This window comes from Colletes latitarsis, chromosome 3 (genome assembly GCF_051014445.1).
Source record: "Colletes latitarsis isolate SP2378_abdomen chromosome 3, iyColLati1, whole genome shotgun sequence".
In the NCBI taxonomy this organism is placed as follows: Eukaryota; Metazoa; Arthropoda; class Insecta; order Hymenoptera; family Colletidae; genus Colletes; species Colletes latitarsis.
The window spans coordinates 42,426,581-42,447,798 of NC_135136.1; the positions used below are offsets into that span (position 1 = coordinate 42,426,581).

At 42.1% G+C, this 21,218-nt stretch overlaps 2 protein-coding genes across 4 annotated transcripts in view; one reads left to right on the top strand and one right to left on the bottom strand.

The window, feature by feature from the left end:
* Window positions 1-4,139, top strand: part of LOC143340581 (prolyl 4-hydroxylase subunit alpha-1-like) — a 159,173-nt gene extending 155,034 nt beyond the window's left edge. For all 3 annotated transcript variants that reach the window (XM_076762735.1, XM_076762736.1, XM_076762737.1), the window contains 7 exons: window positions 1,271-1,438; window positions 2,413-2,585; window positions 2,648-2,914; window positions 2,999-3,223; window positions 3,315-3,380; window positions 3,447-3,612; window positions 3,684-4,139. In XM_076762735.1, the coding sequence (XP_076618850.1) occupies window positions 1,271-1,438; window positions 2,413-2,585; window positions 2,648-2,914; window positions 2,999-3,223; window positions 3,315-3,380; window positions 3,447-3,612; window positions 3,684-3,778 (1,160 nt within the window). In that variant the 3' untranslated portion in view covers window positions 3,779-4,139. The remainder of the gene's footprint in view (window positions 1-1,270; window positions 1,439-2,412; window positions 2,586-2,647; window positions 2,915-2,998; window positions 3,224-3,314; window positions 3,381-3,446; window positions 3,613-3,683) is intronic.
* Window positions 4,140-11,367: 7,228 nt separating this feature from the next.
* Jdp (DnaJ domain-containing protein) lies at window positions 11,368-19,736 on the bottom strand. The gene is made up of 5 exons (XM_076762114.1): window positions 19,504-19,736; window positions 18,346-18,834; window positions 15,565-15,666; window positions 15,270-15,386; window positions 11,368-14,706 (listed from the first exon to the last, which is right to left on the bottom strand). Exons 2-5 carry the CDS (start codon window positions 18,427-18,429, stop codon window positions 14,485-14,487), a joined length of 525 nt encoding a protein of 174 aa, XP_076618229.1. The 5' UTR covers window positions 18,430-18,834; window positions 19,504-19,736; the 3' UTR covers window positions 11,368-14,484.
* Between the last annotated feature and the right edge of the window lie 1,482 nt (window positions 19,737-21,218).

The following is a 21,218-nucleotide window of genomic DNA, read 5'->3' on the forward strand; positions in this document are numbered from 1 at the left end:
CCGCGCGACTGGCCCCTCTGATTTTCTGCCGTGCGGTTCATGCTGCCGCAGCAAATCGCAACTTCTGATGTCGCGATCGTTTCTCTAACCCCCCTCTGCCCCTCCGTGCTTCTTATTACCTCGAGGCTTTCACTTTTTACCGGGGCAAGAAAGTGATTTTTACGTCGACCGAACGTCCATCGTCCATTTAGAGCCAAACGATGAGAAATGGAAGAATACCAAATGGCTTGAAAGTAATCCGTTCGCGTACCTCTATCTTTTATATCACCCTTTAATCGACATCTTAGAACCACCTACGGTTGCTTCGTATAAATGGAGAGACTTGAGAATTTGTTTAACTTTTGCGACAGTGTAGTTTTACGAAGATCGATTCGAATCACGATACGATTCGCGAGTGAAAAAAACAACTTTCTCTTCGAATAAATGCGACACGAGGGAAGTCTTTGTGGCTAGCGAAAAACGCGAAGAAATTAATTAACGAACCAAGTTTTCCATGGAAACCCTGCCAGCGGCGAGAAGAAACGAAAAAGAAAGAAAGGGGAGGAAGTTCCCCGCTTTGAAGCCAGTTAGAATACATAATAAGGCAGTGAAAAACCTTTAAACTTTCGCTAAAACTTCGCATCTCGCGGGATCGTTCGATTCAGTCCCGGCATAGAGTTCGAAGAGAATGCGGAAGCTTCAGTTCGCGTTTTTCAATTTTAACTTTCAAATTTTCAACGCCTTCGATATCCTTTCGTCCCTAACCCACCGTCTGTTATTACGAATGTAATTATGATAATCGAGTCATGAATTATACAGAGTGAGCTCAGAATCGTGGAACAATCAAGAACAGGGTGACTGTTCGAGGAAAAATAAGTCGAAATCGTGGAATAAATTTTTCTACGGAGTTCTATTTTCGAGAAAAACAACTTTGAAACTCAGTCGAGGCAACGGAATCCTTCCTGGAAGGCAGAAGCTCCGATTACGCGGGTCAACAAATTCTAAACAACGATTTGTATTCTTTGCGATTAAGGTTTCTTCTCGTTTACTTCGATGTACTGAAATAGAAAATAAGAGAGAAAACCTTGATTTATTTAGTTTGTCCCTTTCTGAGAAGGATCTCCTTCGTTTCAAGATTTCTTTCTTCGCTGTGCAATAGTAAGAACTGATTTAATAAACCAGAAAATCTTGGTAAGATGGATAGGGAATAATTTTTCTCCAGAATTAAGCTTCCCGCGTGAAAAATTACATTTTTTCTCGCTCTTAGTTGGTGATTCGTTTCACTTTTCAGCCGGCGATTGCTTCGAGCTGGGACGACAGTCTTATCACAACCGTGATTACTATCATACGGTTCTCTGGATGCAGGAAGCCATGGATCGGCTTCAGGAAGAACAAAACGCGACGACGACTTCGAAACCGGACATATTAGAGTACCTAGCGTTCTCGACGTACATGCAAGGTTTCTATTTCGATTAATACCAGCAGCTTTTTCAACTTATTTTGCAACTGGACTTTTAAATTTTGTTCGATAGAGCAGGCAAATTTATACGCTTGTACGAGAAAGTTATCGAGCAAAAATTCAAGTTCGAATTTAACCGAATATCTGTGAATGCCACGAGGCGGGACTCTAATTATTCGTTTTAAAAAAGAAGTAAAAGCGTTTGACAAATGCAGCTTTACAACCGTCCGCGCCGAGGTAATTCTGTTAGCGAATTAAAATAACAATTGTTTGTGGCTTTCGGTTGCCAGGCAGAAAAGGATTTGCGAGCGGGAAGCCCGAGGAAAAATTCTACAGCTTCGTAAAATTCGCGCATTATAAATTAGGAGCTAAATTACTCGCGTTTCCGCCCGGTTACTCTGCGGTTACAAACTTTCGAGACTGTTTTCAGTTCTGTTTTCTGTTCTTCGACCCACGTGACGCGAGCTGAATTAAATAACAAAAATATGGGATCACGCTACCGTTTGAAGCGCGAAATTGTTTCGCGAAATTGAATAACACGCGATACAAAAAAAAACAAACGGGACAATTAAATTGCACCAAGTCGCGAGGATCGAAAAATTCTTTTGTAAATTCTACTTTGAACGATCCGCGAGAATAGGTAGGAAAAAAAGAGCTCGACGAGCATTTAATTGGCATGAAATTTTGCGTGGCGGGCGACCAAGTTCGCCGGTTAGTTTATTTAAAGCTCCATTAAAACTTTCCCCGATGCATCGCGTTTAAACTGCCTTTCCGAGATCTTCGAAATTCAAATTGCTGACGTTTAACCCCGCCGAGGGCCTTAAATCCCGGAATTACAAAAGTAGTCGTTTGTTAATAATACCTGCCGTTCGCCGCGTCGGTGGGAATTTAATATTAAGTTGCGTAAATACGACATTTTCGTGGCCCGAGTCGGAGTAACTCGATTTGCTAATGAAATTTATTCTATTGTACAGGGAACGTAGCCCGGGCTTTAAGCATGACGAACGAGCTTTTGGAACTGGTACCGACTCACGAGCGAGCTTTGGGAAACCGAGCTTATTACCAAAAGGAAATTCAGAGCAAGGCGAGTCAGTCGAAGAAGAAACGCGGCGAGGACGGCCAAGACGATACAGCGATCCCCGAACAAGTAATCCCCCGCTTAAATAAATCGTTACGTCAATAAACCTTCGACTAACTCGTGGTTTTTAGCACTTTACCGTGACGGAGGAAAAGGTGAAGCCCTGGAAGGAAATGACGGAAACGGAACGATACGAGATGCTGTGCCGTGGCGAGGTCTCGATCACGCAGAAAATGAAAAAAGATCTAAAATGCCGCTACGTGGATCACGGAAATCCGTTCCTAAAACTCGGCCCGTTCAAGGAGGAGGAGGCGTATCTGGACCCGAGGATAGTCATTTATCATAATGTGATATACGACGAAGAAATCGAGACGATCAAAAGATTGGCGCAACCCAGGGTAACGGAACTCTCGTTTGCGATTTTAAATAACTTTGCAACACGCACGGTTAATTGCGAGGTTTATTGTTGTTTCGTGTTGCAGTTCAAACGCGCCACAGTACAGAATTACAAAACTGGTGCCTTAGAGATAGCGAATTATAGAATTAGTAAAAGTGCATGGCTACAAGAGCACGAGCACAAGCACGTGGAGGCGGTAAGCAGACGCGTTGAACTAATGACTGGCATGACCGTCGACACCGCCGAAGAATTGCAAGTAGTCAATTACGGTATCGGCGGCCATTACGAGCCACACTTCGACTTCGCGAGGGTTAGTCGAAACGATCATTATAGCTACATTAATAAACTGCTGCAACGAACAGTTTTTAAATTAAGATTGATCCCAATTTGTTGCGATTTAGAAAGAGGAAACGAACGCGTTCAAGAGTTTAGGGACTGGAAACCGCATTGCTACGGTTCTGTATTACGTAAGTCTACGTCTATTTTCTAAACGTTTGTTTGATTCTACGAAACTCTACTCCACCTTTTTCCAGATGAGTGACGTGGAACAAGGCGGGGGCACCGTCTTCACGGCCATTAATATTTCATTGTGCCCCAAGAAAGGCAGTGCCGCGTTTTGGTACAACCTGAAACCTAACGGAGAAGGGGATTTCAAGACCAGACACGCGGCTTGTCCAGTGCTCACTGGAACCAAGTGGGGTGCGTGAGGCAATTAAAATAATCTGATTATAGGGAACCGTACGATTCTATCGGCACGCGTTATTTTTCAGTGGCGAACAAATGGCTCCACGAAAGAGGTCAAGAGTTTTTGAGACCCTGCACCCTCGAGAATCAAGCGGCAGACGAGGCTGATGTCCGGCATTGAATCTACCGGTTGATTTCATATCGACAACCTTAGTGGAAACGAACAAGAAAGAGATAAATTTCTTAATCTCCGTTCGACCATTCAAACGCAAAAAAGAAACGACAACTTAGGACATTGTTCGATGTGTTACGTGGACGAATGACGCAAAAATTTTAAACGATATTATTATACGACAATGGTACATTTTTTTGTATCGGTCACATAGACCTTTGGGTACGTCAATGTTAGAATAATCAAGGGACGAATGTCGATGGTCTTTAATATTTGCAGAACTTAATAATAACTGCCACCGTTTGTTATACACGTTTAAAACTATTCGATTGTTACGATCGCAATTAAACTTCGACTTGCTTTCTTTTTCCCCTCGTTTTCTTAATCAAACGTTTGACAAAGTAAGGAGACAGTTTCCTGAAAGAATTCGTTCTAACGTCGCCGCGTCACTCATTATAAACTATCTGTAGCCGTAGGATTTTTACAGGAGCACAACGTTTAGGTATAGCATATGTTAGAAATTAAAGCAATAACAAATTGCACGTTTGGGCCAGTTTGTTCATCCTAGACATAGGGTTCTCATGCTCGTGTACGAAGATACGCGTGAAAATGAGAGAACGTATCGGGCACGCGAACCGTGATTAATTGGCGTAATTGAGTTCGCTCGACGGAGAGTAAAAGAAGCGGAATTAAACATTCCTGTGTTCATCAAAGAGTATTCTAATTAAATATTCGCCGTATCGTTCCTTCTTCTACGGACACATTTCGCCTATTCGATCGGGTCTTTTTGTAAATAGTAGTGATATAATCGAGAAGTGAATCAGTGATTCCTTGGAGATCGACAGCGTCTTGTATACGAATCGCTTGTAAAAAAAAAATAATAAAAGAAGAGGAATGACAGATAAAGTATTAGAGTTTATCGACGAGAATGCACGTTTCTTTATTACCGGTGATATTGACCTTAGCATGTAAGCCGTTATTCGTGAGCTTCAATATCAGTGGTCATTTAAGACGAGAAATCTGATAGAAAGTGTCAAGTAGAAAAGATACTCAAATAATCGAGTAGGACTATATAATTACACGTACCTTAGATGTCACCGCCGTTCTTCGCACGATTCCTCCGTCATCTGCAATTTCACTCCCCTATGCACGTGAAATTCGACGAACGTTCTTTCGAGCTCTCGTCGAATAAAAATCCTCCTGAAACATTTACTTGTTATGCCCAAATTCTTCTTGTACGTTCTTTTCGAAAATTGCCGCGTAAAAAGTCATTTCGAATGACAAATCTGAACGGATGCGAACACGGCAATTAAATTCACGTGTACTTTCTTGCGAAAGATTTATTTCCCGAATCTTAGATACTCGAACGTTTGAGAACAATTGCGAAATTACTTACATTTTCAAATTTTTAGAGGGATTTCCGTTTAACATCGGACGTCGAGCACAAAAGACACACGTTTCGACGAAGACGAATAATATTTAATTATCAAAGTTCAGCCCGCACTTGAACGTAAAAATCTAACGTTTATAATCAAATACTTCTTTTTAGAACAATATTTTCTAATTCTTTTAAGCATAAAGATTTACACGTAGCCGCACGAATTACTTGAATATGGAGGAAGGTCCGCTACGTAGACTCGCTAAATATGGCGGGTATACGGGGCTCCCTGATTGGTCTGTTTGTTACCAACTGCAGTTTGGAACCAATCAGATCGGTCCTTACTAAATTTGGCGCGTGAACGCGCAATCGATGTCCGGCTGTGACGAAACAGCGTTTGAAAAGAATCAAGTGTCCAGAAACTTTCGTCTTCGTCGTACGTTTTCTAATAATAATTGTTAGTGTGAGATCGGTAGTGCAGACGAAAAGTGATTAACAAGATGATCGATTCAATTTTGAAAGAATTCCCGTGACTTCCACATTGCTGTACTCGAAAGCTACCTTCTAAGAATACTAAACGGCGAATAGAATTCAACGAGGCACAACAGACTAATTAAAATATGATTGGTAAGCTCTTTATTGTTTGTAAATTTCAATAGATAAAAAACGAAATTTGGTACGGATCATGAATACAGTGCGATGTAAATAATTATTGTAAGAGTCTGAAGAATCATATCGTTCGTTTTGATGTTCATTTTTTGTTTAAATCGGAAACACCATCGATCTGCGTTCAGATCAAATAAAGCGTTGAAATACGCATTGTTACGATTCATTGTTATCGCACCTAATGATCATTATTAGGCTGAAGTAACTTACATCACAGCGATTATTCTCAATCAACTAATCGCGAAGTTACGATATCACAAAGTCAACTGTATTTCCTACGTAACGTGTAGCTCGTAAGTTTGTTTATAACAATCGTTACTTCATCCTACTGATAGTAATATAATGTCACGCAATAAATGTTTACAAATCCCGAAATTTCAGTACCGGATATTTAATCAGCCTGAAATAATCAAATCAACTCCTATTTACTATGAAATGTCGTTTTGTTAATATATTTTATAGCCCTGTTATGGTGTCTTGTTGCACAGAAGCAAATTATTTATATATTTTAAATAGATCTATAAGCAGAATCTCTCTGCTAATATATTTCTTTACATCTCTGATACTAATTGCTAGATCATTTGATTTTCTCATTGCATCCCTAACATAAGTTTCTTTCCAATCATTAAGCAGAATTCTTATTGGTCTTTTTATGAAATAGAATGAAAGATTATGATAGACACAGAAGTTAAGAAGTAAATTCCATGTTATAAGGGAATGTAATAATTTTTTAGAAACACTTTCTTCAGGAATCATCAATTTATTATTAATATGTTCTCGTCAACTCAGAAACTGTGTTTGCATGGGGTGGCATGATTGGTAGGTCTGATTGCAACTTGTTAAGCATTTATACATTTCTGGTAGTTGTATTATTATTGTCGATCATAAACTATAGCTACATTACATAAAAGGTTTATAAATCTGTATATTGGTGTTACCATTTGGATAAAAGGAAACTATAAGGACAAATAAAGTGTGTTGTATTCCTCGTACAATTAATTACTTTTGTTGAAATAAAACCAATAAAGAAACAGATATCTAAGCATGTAATTTTTCAGAACACGGTATGCAAAGTGATGACTGGATTTTATAGTTTCAAATCCTTGAACTAAATTTCAAGTCTTGTAGTATTTTATGTACTTTTCCCCCATTATACTAGTATTTTTTTGAAAGAAGTGTCTGATTAACAGATTGACTTCCATACTAGCAATAGGGCATTCCTAATTCTATGCTTGCATTTTCTCTGGATGAGTTGCCAGAACAATCAGATCAGAGAAAAAGATCCAAGAGAAGATGTGCTTACATGCAATAATAGTTGATATCAACAGGTCATTTAAATCACGATGGTGTTATGTAAGTGCCCTTTTACGATTATACGGAGAAGGTTGAGATGGCTGGTAATTGTAGGTCTAAACCTCTCGGTGTGGAGCGGTCAAGGGATAGATTACATGCTTGTGATCTCCGGATCATGATGGTATAAGGTCAAAAGAGCCTCAGGTACTGCAAGGTATCGACGCGCGAAGCAACGCTAATTACTAATCGAAAGCCTTTCACCTTCCATGCTTCTGGAATAGCATAAATAAGTTTCGTGTCACCGATTGCATCCCTTAATCGCAAATTCATGATATAATATCATCCGTAGCAAACTAAACGCGACGTATTAATAGATTTATCGATCGTTTATAAAGTTGCTAGCATCTACCACGCTAGATCCTTCCCTAGATTCTTACGAAGGGACGATCAAAAACTTTTATTCACTCATTGAAAATGCAACTGTGTTTTCTTTTATGCAAGCATATTTTTTTTTATATTTACCGTTCGCATAAAGGTCTGACCCTACGTTACATCGATTACTTGTCCCCCTAGCAGTTTGATATTAGGATTTCACAAACGAAATGTAAATTTATCACAGAGTTGCCCGACTTTACCCCACGGGGTGAACTTTGACATTTACGCACAAGCTTCCACGCTACGATCACGAGTGATTGTCCGTGAAATTGACGGCACTCTCCAGGGGAAATGACGAGATAAATGGCACCCCTAATCAGCGAGCTCTATCATCTATTGGTAGAATCGCGAAGCCATCCGTTACAGGGAACCAAAGTATTCTAATGCATGCATAGATCGCAATTTCCTATCGAAACCGAGTTACGTAGACGTAGGGATTGTTATCTTGCTTGATCCTCGACCAGAACCATCGGTAGGAGAGAGACGAAGCTTGAACACCCACGGAATGGTCTTTCGGATCGATCCGCATATCCGTTCGTCTTCCTCGTCTCTATCATGGTCTCGCTCCGTCCTCGTGAATCTATATTTTCTTGCCCTCCTACACGCTACTCCCTTTATCTCGCCGCTGTTCTTTGCTCGATCAGGCCACTTTCGCTACTCATGCTACGATCCTTCTTAATCTTCTTTTTGGTTTCGCTCCTGTTCGCTTTTTATCCAGCTTTTCATCTCGCTAGGCGAGGCCGCTACCGGGGAGATTGACGCTTTCAATAAACTTTTTTTTAATAAGGTATTTGGTAAAAAGAACGAGCAGGAAACGTAAGAGGACGGGAGTAACGGGAACCAGCGCACAGATTCGAACGCGATCGCTCTCGATATAGAAAATATTTAATTGTTTCCAAACGCGCGGGTTACGCGATCTGTTGCACAATCATCGTTACGAAACGGTTCAGATTGTTTCGTAAATGGAATAATGCCACGCGATAAGCACGGTGATAAAAGGGATCAAGAAACGAGTTTCTATGGAAAATTGAAATTTCCATCGTTAAGTTTGGAGTTTCGAGCTGAATAATTACCTCGAAACGAAATTCGCGAAATACGGTAATTTTTTCTTTGTATTAAAAATGTTAAACTCCGGGACGCGTTCAACTTTCGTCGTACAGAAGGTAACGTCGTTTCCTGGTAACTCTATTCTGTAAATTTAAAGCGCGTTAGTTAGCCATGCATAGAGTTGGCCAAAGTAAATACAGGAATGTGGAGATCTCGCGAACCAGGAACAGATGCTCCCGCAGTCCCTTATCAAATTTTTAACCGACCGCCTACGATTCCGACGTAACTTCCCGTAACGCAATTATAGAAACAAGTTTCCCGTTGCTTCGAGAACTCTGGTCGATCATCGATTCCGCCATCTGCGTCCCCTCTCGCGGGATATTAAGCCGTAAACCGACTTGCAAGAGTTATTTTTATTTTTACGCGTTGTCGAAAGGAAACTTGCCGACCATTCCGGGATTTATTTCTTCGGGAATTAACTCGGGTATTCTTCGCGAATAAAAATTCGTTATTTACCGGAGGAAATGGCGCACGCGATATCTTCGGTTCGGTAAACGTTCTGCGATGTATAACGTTTCAAGCACTCGATAGTAACGAAGCTAGTGAATGGTTGAGCGGCGAATCCATTGAAATTCATAAGTGTGTACCGAACCTGATCCCGTCTTTGCACACGCCAATAGGTCAAAGTTTAAAGCACCGTCGATGCTTGAGGCCGGTCGAAAGGCAGCGATCTCTCGTTATCTGGCGAACGCAGCCAACGCTCACCGTATTAGGGAATTGAACCGGCCACCGGAGGTGAATGCATTCACGATAATGGCTCCTAAAGGACCTCCAAGTGCATCGCGACCTGCATTTACGTGCTCTGTACGCGAGCGATCGCGCCGCACGGTGTGCACTGACACACATCGCCCGAAAATGCTGTCCGATATTTCAGTTTAATGGTCGCAGGATCGCGAATAAAAGGAAACGGTCCATGCATTATTCCTGCCATAGTCTAATAAGGGCATCGAAGGTGGAGGAAACAGCTTCGTGAAAAATCTATCGATAGAATTCCGCGATATCCTCCACGATTAGGCAGAAGTATATCGACGGATACGTTATACTATAAAAAGATATTTGTCCGAGCTGTCCCGGTCCCGACGAATCCGGTCAATCGAGATTCTACAGTATTGATCTCGAAATCGCTAAATTTAACGCTTCTATTATATCTCGGTTTGGGGATTCGCGTTGATTCGCATGTCCAAGCAACCAACGCGTTGGATTACTTTAGGACACATCAGAAAAGGATGTAGGGGACACCTGGGGCCCCAGAGTTAATAGAATTTCTGCTCTGGGTTAGATTGACGGTCTAATATTGCGTAATGAACAACGATCGAGCGGTAGATGAATATTGTTTTTGACGTAAAAAACATGTACGTGTAAATATACAAAATTATTTTTGCCCTGGGAACCGATAAAACTTGCATTCACCAAAATAACGAACATTACGAGGTTGTATCGATCCGAAGTCAGTACAGTCGATGCAAAGAGTTCGCAGCTAATTGTTATTTTATTCCCTGAACCGTGGCTCTGGCCGATTCGACGCGTTCTACACGTCGCAGTTTACGATGGAGAATTTTGTTTCCCAATACAGAATATTGTCCAACCGGTGGATGATTGGGAACTGGAGCGAGACATTCGTTTCGCGCTTCAAAGATTTCTCGACAATTTCGGTCGTTTATCTAACGAGAGCCTGCTGTTTGTGATCCTTTTGTTCGTGAAGATGGTTTACAGGGAGGGACCACGCGAATAAAATACGTCGAGACAGGTTCCACCCTCACCCTTGCCTTTTAATTAAAACGTTTCCCAACAAATCGCCGATCTATTCTTCGTTTAGGCGCAGGATCCTTCGCGAAGATTTCATGCGTAGATCTAGAGTTATCGTGTCAATGTATATCAAAGGCGTTAGAAAACAGGAATCAAACGTTTGCGTTCGCTTGTAATTACCTCGTTTACATTTCAACGACCGAGTCTCTCGAAATAAACTGGGAAATTCGTGCGGTTCACTGTGGTTTCGACCAACTGAACCACCAATCAGCTGCGGTTTCATTCAAAAGACGGAAAATATGGTCGACAGCTTCGGTAAACGCGGTTTCGCGTCGAAATCGAGCAACGTGCTGAATGTCGGCCCCTAAACGCATATTTATTAAACCTCCTATCAATCCAATTAAACTTTATAGCGCTTCGTTAAAGTCTCCCCCGTCTCCCTCCATCGATAATTAACTACTTTCAAAACTATCATAACGCAGATTCGCATTTCATCTCTCTATCAGCTTGCGTAACCACTTGGGAACATTTCGAATGATGCATTAATATTCGGGTAATTGCTTTTTGAAAACTGAGACTAATTTCTTGCTAATCGAAACAGAATGACAAAGGTGGATCGCGCCTTTAACTGCAGCGCGAACGAATAAAAAGCCGCGTGCATCCCCGTTGGATAACGCTGTGAATGCTCGTTCGTCGAGTAAACGACATTAAGTTTCGCGTGCTGTAAATTGGGCCACGGTTCCGTGCAGTGTCCGTGAATATGTCCCAAGAGATAGCGAAAGTTTGTTCACGGTGACAAAGGATCGCGCGCGCCCATTGTTCCCCGCGTTTACGCTCGGTTAATTCAATTCTATTTTTCGCGGTTGTTCGCGATCGTTTTTTCGATCTTGGGAAGACTCGGTGAAGATCGTGCGACCAACCTTCCTGTAGTGAGAAAAGTTAGGGAGCAGATTAACAAATACACAATGCAAACTGTTCTTAATTAAACACATTTATTGAACCTTTAATGGTACGAATACATGTCGTCGCGTCGTCCAGCGCGTGACGAATATATATTTTATACATCATATGTGTATATATATATGTATTTATATATTTATACGTACGTAACAGAGATTCACACGTTTCGAGGGACTGGAGAAATTCTCGTTTGCTGAATTCTTTGGACACGCGAAGCGAAATACTTTTCGCGAAAATTCAACGATAGCTTTCTCCCTGTTCCTTTCTCGAATGCACGATATCGTCGATAGATCGATCGCGCGAAAATGATAAACAGATTATAGGTACAAGGTTCGCAGACGCGTCTAGAAAAATATAGATGTAGGACACATAGGTGCAGTATTGTTTGGAAGTTTCGTCCGCGACGAGATTCTTCAGGCTCATTCTCAAACTTCTTCTGGACTCGACAATTTATCACGCTACTGACTAATGGACACTTTAAAATGCACGCAACTTGGTTCGGCGTGTTAGAAATTATTAGTCGATCGGTGAAAATTGTCTAACCATCGTCGATCCGTGAATCTTGAAAATAGAACACGTTTGCTGCAAGGGGATTCGAAGGGAATCGTAATTTTGAGGAAATACTTGCAACCAAAGATGTTCTACTTGCTTCGGTTGTTGTCCCTTTTACTCCGTAACTAAGCAGTAAAAACAATTAAGCCCTTCGAGCTTGTCTCGTTTTACCGATGCGATATTGACTTGTACGCGCTCCACAAATTGGGCGTTCCTTTCCTAGTTTAGCGGATAATTTGCACCGAAAAATATCGAGAGTAGAGCCGACGTTACTCTAATTTCAACGCGTACGCACTATCGCGTTTCGTTTCATCGTAATTAAAATTCGAAACCCGATATCGTGCCGTACAACTTTCAGAACGGATCGATCGGGTTTTCGAAACTCTGATCTCGATATCCGCGATGGATGGGGCGCGTGGGTGTAGCTTCGAGTACACCCGACGATGGAGTATTGCTACGATTCTGGATTTTATTGCGAAAACCTTGCACCGTCGCTGTAGATATGCATAGAGCTCGCACGCATTTCATTCTTAGTTTACGGTTTACGTCGGGGTGAGAGGGTGGGAAAGGGCGAGGAATCGATGTCGAACTAGGGTTTTCACGAGGAGTGTTGCGTGCTTCGCTACGGTGAAAATTTTCAAAGCGAAATTTGCACGCGAGATTATATTTTCGACACGAGGGATAAACGATTCGAGAGAAACGAGACTTTTCGAGTTAAGCCGTGCCTCCGAGCCTTAAAATTAATACCGAAAGGTCACATCGATACACACACGAGTCAGCTGTGCTATTTTGGGGTATCAATCATCAGCTGCTACAGCTGCATGTCTTAATTACGTCAAACACAACGTACCAAAGGATTTTTATTACATTAGAAAATTATTCACCGAACATCGCTAGCTACTGCGATCTTTTAGGAGAAAAACAAACCATATAACGATAAGAGTACGTTGTTGAACGACAAAATTCAATGACGTGACTGGCTGCTGCGAGAAGGGACTCTATCGATGAAAGTACGACGAGTTTGCGATCAACCCCTTCGCTGGGACGGCATAGATCATTTATTTTAAAGTCATAGTAATTTTGCACACTGCCTTCTATGAGATTTTCGGTATCACTAATCGTAAATTCGTCTAATTAGGAAGCTAAACGTCCTGTTGTCTTTGTAATAAATCACTCTCTGTCACGTATATCCATTTATCTAAACCGGTAACGCCACATTTGTTCCCCACAAATTCATCGTTCACGAGAACCAGGGTTGATTTGCTTGTTCAACGAAGGGGTTGATGGAAATACAGAAGTGGGCGATGCAAAATCTATCGTGTAGTGTTTGGACTTTCGAACATTCAAATATCGTCGAGAAAGAACGATATACATCTTGCGTTTGACACAGGTACAAGTGCGCCGTCATCGATTTACTCGACAGTGGACAATAGCGATTGTTTAAACTTTAAACAGTTTATTTCGCTTCCCTCAGCGTACCAGAAATCCCGTCTGAAAACAGACCTTCGAAACAAGTTTTCGAAAAGCATACCAGTCGAAGTCTAAACTGTTTAAACATTCCACTGAGGAGCATTCAATGTAGAAATAACGAGTTACTTTTTTATCCTTATAGCTACTCGACGGTGAAAGAACTACTTAAGTGGTAGATTCCAGTTCGTGTTTCATTGTTTCCGTATAAACAATACCTCGTTTTAGTTACATTAACGAAGGAGGATCGTTTCTGAGTAAAATAAAATTGAAAAAATAATAGGATTAACGCTTGCTTCTCTTTTCAAAAATCTACCAATGGTAAAAAACATGCGTCGATTTTCGCGAACGAAGCTGCGCGACCACTTAAGTGTTCCGTTGCGAGTAACGCACAAGTAGAAACAACTAGTTATTCTCTTACGTTCGGATTCCTTCGTGGAATCGTGAAAATTTAACTTCTCTCGATACGACATCAAAGCACCGTCCAACCGATTGTAGAACGAACTTTTCGACGTCCCCGATTTCTCCAGGCAGCACTGCCGCGTATCTTCCGTACCTGTTCTCTCGCAAATCGGAACGCAACAACGCGACGATAATAAAAAAAAAATATAACAAAAAGGCGGCAAACAACGACGCCCGTCCGTCGTCCGATCGTCCCTTAGCCAAGATTTCCCTCGACCGCCGGAACGTCCAAACTTTGCTAAAATTTCTCTCAAAATCAGATTTGACGAAGTAAATCATACCTTGTCAGCACACGCTCTTCGACTCGTTATCCGAGTTAATTATTTGCCCGTGTATTGTCCGGCTCTGTCCTCGCGAAACATTCAAAATTTCTATCTCTCCGCGTTTCTCCGTTCTTCTCAAAAACGAAAAAATAATTTCCAGCGAATCCTCGATTCCGGATCTTCCCCCCCAGGATTCCGTAATATTTCTCTCTTCCTCCCATCGGTTGGACAATGACGAACGATTAATTCATGCTGAGATGATGTTATTATAATACGTGTTATGGTTTTTCCATTCGATATACGTCAAGGTAGACACGCAGTAAGTGATTGTTGGTCCTGGCGACGCGGACTCCGAAGAATCCCCCCTCGAACCTCCGTCGACTAACTTAGATCTCGTAGTTGCGGAACTTGTTGACGACCTCGCTGGGCGCCTTGGAATCCCATCCGAGATCGCGACGCGCACCATAGTAAATGTTTGCACCACCCTCCGAGGCTCTCCTGTGCGCGTTCGGTGGTTGGCCCACGGTGTGACCCGGAGAACCACCAGCCTCCCCGGACGCGTCCGGAAGCATGCGATCCTTCGTCTTCGGCGTGCTCCAGTGCATCGACTAAGACGTATTCGATTGCTTTTTTATCCGACTTACTTTACAATATCTATCAAACTAGGGCAAGTTACCCTAACGGCGGAAGGCCTCGAGAATCGCTTTTGAATTTATACCCTTCCCCTTTGGGTCCAAACTCCCATACGCGACTCAACATCGTTCTCCGTCTTGCGAGAAATTTCTGCTCCTTACGATACGAGCGTGAAATAAACGGTAAATTAAACATGTTAAAATATCCTGTTATGGAAAGCCTCTTGAGAATACTCTGCGGTTGGAAATAACAATTTCCAACTTGAATTTAAAGACAAAGTTTATACGGGATCAGAGATCGTGGTCAATTTGTAGTTTGATTAAACTTTTAGGAGTCTCGAGTGTGTTATCGACAGATTGTATACGGTTTCCTCGAAGGGACTCTGGAGTTTCGTAATATTGGGAAAGAATTTCGTATCCCCGAATGATTCGATCGATGGACCAAGAAATTTCTCGCACAGACGCCTTGGGATTTTTCCGTTGTTCTCTATTGTCCCGCGAACGACGATCTTTCAGAGATTTCGATCAACCGTACTCACTTGGTGAACGTGTTCTTTCATCCCGAGCCATTGCTTGTAACTGATACCGATTTTGCTACGCCTCCATTTGTCGTAATTGCTCCTCCGTTCAGGGTCGCAGAGAACCTCTTTCGCGTGCTGCGATAAAAAGGAAATCGCGTTACGTTCAGCGGAAACAGGTGTAGATCGTAACGCGCGGAACCTCTGCGTCTTGATACAAGGCGAAACGACGTTAAAGGAAAAAACCAGTCGCGTAATCGCGTCCCAGTGACTCGCGACGATCGACTCACCGCGGAAATAATGAATAAATACGAACCTTCAGCTGCTGAAACTTCCTCTCAGCTTCCTTGTCGCCTTCGTTCTTGTCAGGATGGTATTGAAGAGCCAGGACCTTGTACTCGGCTGTGATTTGTTCTATCTGAAACCACAGATTCGAATTTCAACGCGTGTCTTATTCAATGATGTGTCTATTAAAACTCTAGATCGTGCTGATGTATGATCGTTAACTTACTTCCCGACAATGAAACTTGGTTTTATCCGAAACTATCGTTATCGGTGCGACCAACAGGTGGGTTGGATCATTTTCCAACAAATAAATAACTCCGCGCGAGCCATTAACTTATTATAGATCGACGTTTACCTCGCTAATAGAACTTGCGACGAGTAAAATTTAAAAATAACGCCATACCCGATGCAATAAGGCAAGCAAACCGTCGCTACAGATATTTTACCCTCGCGATACGGATCTAGAGTTTCGTGGCTCGTCTGGATATCGACAGAACAGATGATATCGAAGTATTTGATTGAACATGATTCCGGTTTGGTACAGCATCGTAGCGCGTCCGCTCGTTTCGAGAGCGTAATCGAGACGGGAATTGCCCTCGTCATCAATTTCGCTACTAATGGAAACGAACGATATTTGTCAGGCAATTTAATGAATTCACCTAATGGGAGGGATGGGGTGGCGATGGTGGGGGAGGCGTAAAATTTCTTAATGGAAGAACGCTGGGAGCAGTCCGTCGGCAAACAAGCAAACACGATCGCTCATTAACTCCCGCGCTTTATTTAAAGCGACGCCGCGTTATTTTTAGCGGATCGTCAAGAACGACGACGAAGAGATGGGAAAACAAGATAACCGCTAACGTAATTCCTTGGGAAGGGTCAGCGATGACTTTTACGCGACATTAATGACCACGGGGCGCGGCGAGTACTCCGAACGATGCGCGATCGACTTTTCTGACATGATTGCGGGCAAACAGCTTCTATACTCGATTCACCTCGAACCTTTTTTAAAGAAGACCGACCATTTTATCGAGTTCAATGCCAAACAAATTGTTCGCGACCTTTCGTGGAAAATAAAAACGCTCGGGCATGTAAATAACGCGACGAAAGTCGATCATCGATGATCCCCGACGTGTTAACAACTACTTTGAAGCGTCGAGTCAATTGACGCTTCAAAGTAATTGTGTAAACATTCGAAAAAAATATTTGTCGCTGCTTCGACGCGTCGACGAATAGGCATTAACTATCGTATTTGTTTTACAGACTGTACTTCAACGTCACAAGCAATATCGTTTAGTGCTGTCCGAGCATTTGAAACTGAAACTCAAATTCATTTCTTAAAGAACCCTAGAATATTTTTATGCATCGATACTCTATTGAATTAAACGTCGACAAATTGATTATTAAATTCTACTTCCACTGCATTCGCGGAATCGTCGACGAGCAAAAAAATGACATCGTCGAACGAAGTCTCGATGACGAGACGACGATCGATCTACATCGAGAAGTTCGAACAAAGTACTAATTAAAGTTAGACCTGCGACTGATGCAGTTAGTCTCCCGTGATGCTGCTGACACCGAAGCTAATTAACTTTGCATAACTTCGGAAACCGTATCAAATGCATACATTCTATTAACTAGAATTCCAATGTCAAGGCGATACAAATTAAAAGTAACGATGCACGATGATTATTCATCGGCTATTACGTATGCAAATATCCATGCACGCGCGATATTACTGTCAGTCAAATTTTACAAATATTTTCATCTACGATTGATAAATATATCAACGATGGTCGTAAAATATTCCATATTTCCCTGTTCCATCGCTTTCCATCGTGATCGGGGAAAAACATCCGCTAAAATGTGTATTCTCTGTCAATAACGTCGAACAAGAAACAAGGGATATGGAAATTTTACTCTGCACTTATCCAATATTGGGTCAGGACGTTCAAGAAAATATTGCACACTCTAGTTACTTTACGATATATTATTGGAAAGCCTTTCTTGGATCGATCGCGAAAACGTGTCTTGTATTTGATTCAGTTTTCATTATTCGTTTCATTCCTTTAAGGAACCTTAAAGTTTCCCCGCGGTTGTACAATTATTGCAAACAACGCTCTACTGTTTGAAACTACAACGTCAAGTGTTTATAGTCCATCACCGATCGTTTCTAATAAAAGATGCACCATAGATCGTATTTAAAGCCGTATTTTTAGTACTTAGAGAATTGAAATTTTCTGGGACACTCGAATACGAAAAGTCAAAGGTAAGCTAAATATGTACGCTGTCAGAAAACTGTTTATATTCGGACTATCGACTCACCGGTAGGATCAACTTCTGTAAACATCAATTATTGATATTAAGCTGGACAATTGCGCTTGTCGATGTTCTCGAAACATTTCCACCATCGACAGATAATTTACGCGCGAAATACCGAATAATTAAGCGCCGAGGGAATTAACGCTACAAGTACCGATAATTGGCATCTGCCTACTTCTACTGGAGTGATCAAAATGACTTGTTTTTAAAAGAACAAGCATTATAACAAAAAATTGTGTTCCTTTCATGAGATGGAACAGAGTATCGTAAACAATAGCATATGTTTTTATGGGCGCGCGAGAGCTACGGAAATCGTGAAAGAAGATATCGTAAATTCTGTTCAAAAATTTAACGAGAAGCATCTGAAATCTTTGAGTAACAAAAAGAACACAAAAGCAATCTGAGAGTTGGCATTAAATGTAGGGAGTTGGTGAAAAATTCGTTGCAAGGGTGAAAGTGTGAGGTGAATCCGAATAAAATGACGGAAGCTTACCGTTGCGTATTCGTCGCACGAGAGGAGAGCATAATAATCCTCCTCCTCGCTGGGCTTATAGTTGATGGCGTCCTCGACGCTCATTTTCCCTCGTTAATTCCGGGTTTTTTCGGTTGTTTCTCGGACGGTGTTCTTCCTGGTTCGTTCGGTTACACCTGGGGACAGTGCTGATCGGTGTCGTGGATGTCGGTCGACTGGTCTCGAGTGTAAACGCGCGTGGTTCCTCACACGTCACCGTCACGTCACTCGTTCCGCGATCCTTTCTCAGCTCGTTTCGAGGATGTTCGCGCGGAGTTGGTCCTCGTCACCTGTTGCCGTGTCGCACGTCGCCCGCTGAAGTGAACCGGACGAGGGAAAACCGTGTCGGAGACCCGGAAAGACCCGATTCCCGGGAAATCTCGAGCGTCTGCGCAAACCAGCCGCTACCACCCTTCCCACCCCTGTGGGAGTCGATTCTAGAAGCTCCTGCGCACTCTCAGCCGGTCCTCCCTGTCGAGGGAGTGTAGTTTTTCTTCATAGAAAACTCGCGATTTCGAAATCCTTACTTTTATCAAACATAGGACCAACACACGTTATTGAAACTTTAAACGATGTAGGAGTATGTTAAACTCAAGTTCCGAAAGTAACGTTACAATTTTTGTAGAGTTTTGCAATGAGAGGGATAGATTTCATGGATTTGGTTTGTCTGAGATGTGGTTTCAGCAAGATGGTGCCACGTGCCAGGCGTTTGCTGAAACTATCGCTTTATTGAGATCGAAGTTCAACGATAAGATTATTTTGAGAAATGCATCTGTCAATTGGCCACCATGATCTTGCCATTTAACGTCATTGATTTTCTCTTAGATTTCCTCGTCAACAAACCGTTGACGATATCAAAGCAATACTTTTGTATTACTATTAAGAACTTAATTAACTTAATTACCCGACTAATATATTCGTAAATTCGTATAATAGCATCGGTCCTGTCTCCCTTAATTGACCGGTCGAACTTCGAGTTAATTAATTAACATTCCTGAATCGAAATTCGGTCGCCCACGTCATGTATTCGGTACGAAACGTTGCGTATTATATTTCGTTTATTGAAATCCGAAATTCGACGAAGATGGTGTCGATCGATCGCTAAATGCCATTATCCATAACTTGATTAAATTCCCTTACCTTTGAATTTCGGTTCCAATAACATCCTGAAACGTTGGCACACAGATTCCTCTGATTCAAATGCACTTATGGGAAACACAAACGCTCCTAATGGAGTTTCCGGTAATTGGGAACGCGCGACAATTATTTTCTCGATGCTATTTGGGATCTATAAGATTTTCAATGGAAGAAGGTAGATGTATCGCGTGGAACACTATCAACTGGAATTAATGTCGACGCATAACTGCGTCTTGGCTCTGGAGATTCCACAGACTTGTGGCTTTCACTTGCGGCTGCTTGACCTCGAGCATTATCTCGCGACGTTACCGACAGAGTAATCTAGATCTCGATCATATGCTCATCACCGGACAAGGTATACGATCTCGTCGGATATCGCGACATACTTTCGCGTGAAACAGGTTGCATGCTTTCAGGAGCCTCTTTCGAACACCGACATGTTTTCATTAGTTAGTATTATTTCTCATTCACATTTTTGTATTCCAGTCCTTTCCGTATTCGTACCCATTATCACGCCTCACAATTCTATTTTATTATTGCATAAACGAAGTCCTACGACCAACCGGATGTTCTATTGTTTACATTCGATGCTAATGTTTACACTCAGGATTAAGATATACGCAGAAACATCAACAGCCTAACAGCGTTCGAGTACTATTGTTACCTATTCATGGTGCACGTTTCTAATGACTATATTGTAAATGCACCATACAGAATTGAATTATCTTCCAATTTTCCGACTACAGCCTTCGTATTAAAGTGAAAAGGCACAAATATAAGCGTTGGAATACTTTCGTTAGCGAATGTATTTCATCTTGAAAGTCGAGGATTGGTCTCCGTTTGCTATGTTAGTCGCAGAATGCGAGGAAACCGAACGTAGGGAATAGACCGTCTCTCGGTTAGCCTGTTTCAAAAGCAAGAAACTCCTATCGAAGGTGTTCCACTTGGCAAATATTTAACCACTCGATTTAATTCGACGCGAGTGGAAGGTACACATTTGCAGAAGTCGAGAAGGCGCGAAGAGGCGACGTCTCGCGGATAATCCTCTCCAACCTCGTACGTCATTAGAAATTCAAATTTTCCACGGGATTATGGGAGAGGACGGGAGAAGAAGACACCAAAACGTGACTGAATGCGGTAAGCTCATTATGCATTCGTCTCGCTTCCGCTGAAGACGACACTGATTATCGGTACCTCTGCTTACAGCTGTTAAAGCTATTGTCTTGGGAAACCCTGGAGCTTTTTAACGAAGAAAGCTTCCCGGTAACGAGGCGTTTGCTTCGCTGCTTCAATTTCATTCAAAGTGTATCATTTGGTATTCTTGATTTTCGTCTTATTTTGGCCTCTAGAATCTCCCATTAAAATTTTTCCCAGGGGTGGCCGAATACCCTGTATACCCGATCAGTTTCGAAGGATTTTCACTATTGGATTTCGGTAGAAAATGATGATGGATTTCTCTGTCAGTCGAGGAGTGCCGGAAACAGGAGGCTCGACGTCGAAACGTGTGAAACACGTGTCGGCCAAATGTCAACGTTTCTCCCGGTAAATCGGCAACCGGCAGCGGCCACATTTTTCAGCGAACCGGCACGTGACAGCACGAGCCACGGGACCGCAAGAGGTCAGGCTTCTTCTTCGAATTCAGGAGAGTCGCTTAACCATTTCGCTTTTCTGCCTTCAACGTGTGTTCTGCTCCCCCGGAAAGAATGGAAGTACATTTC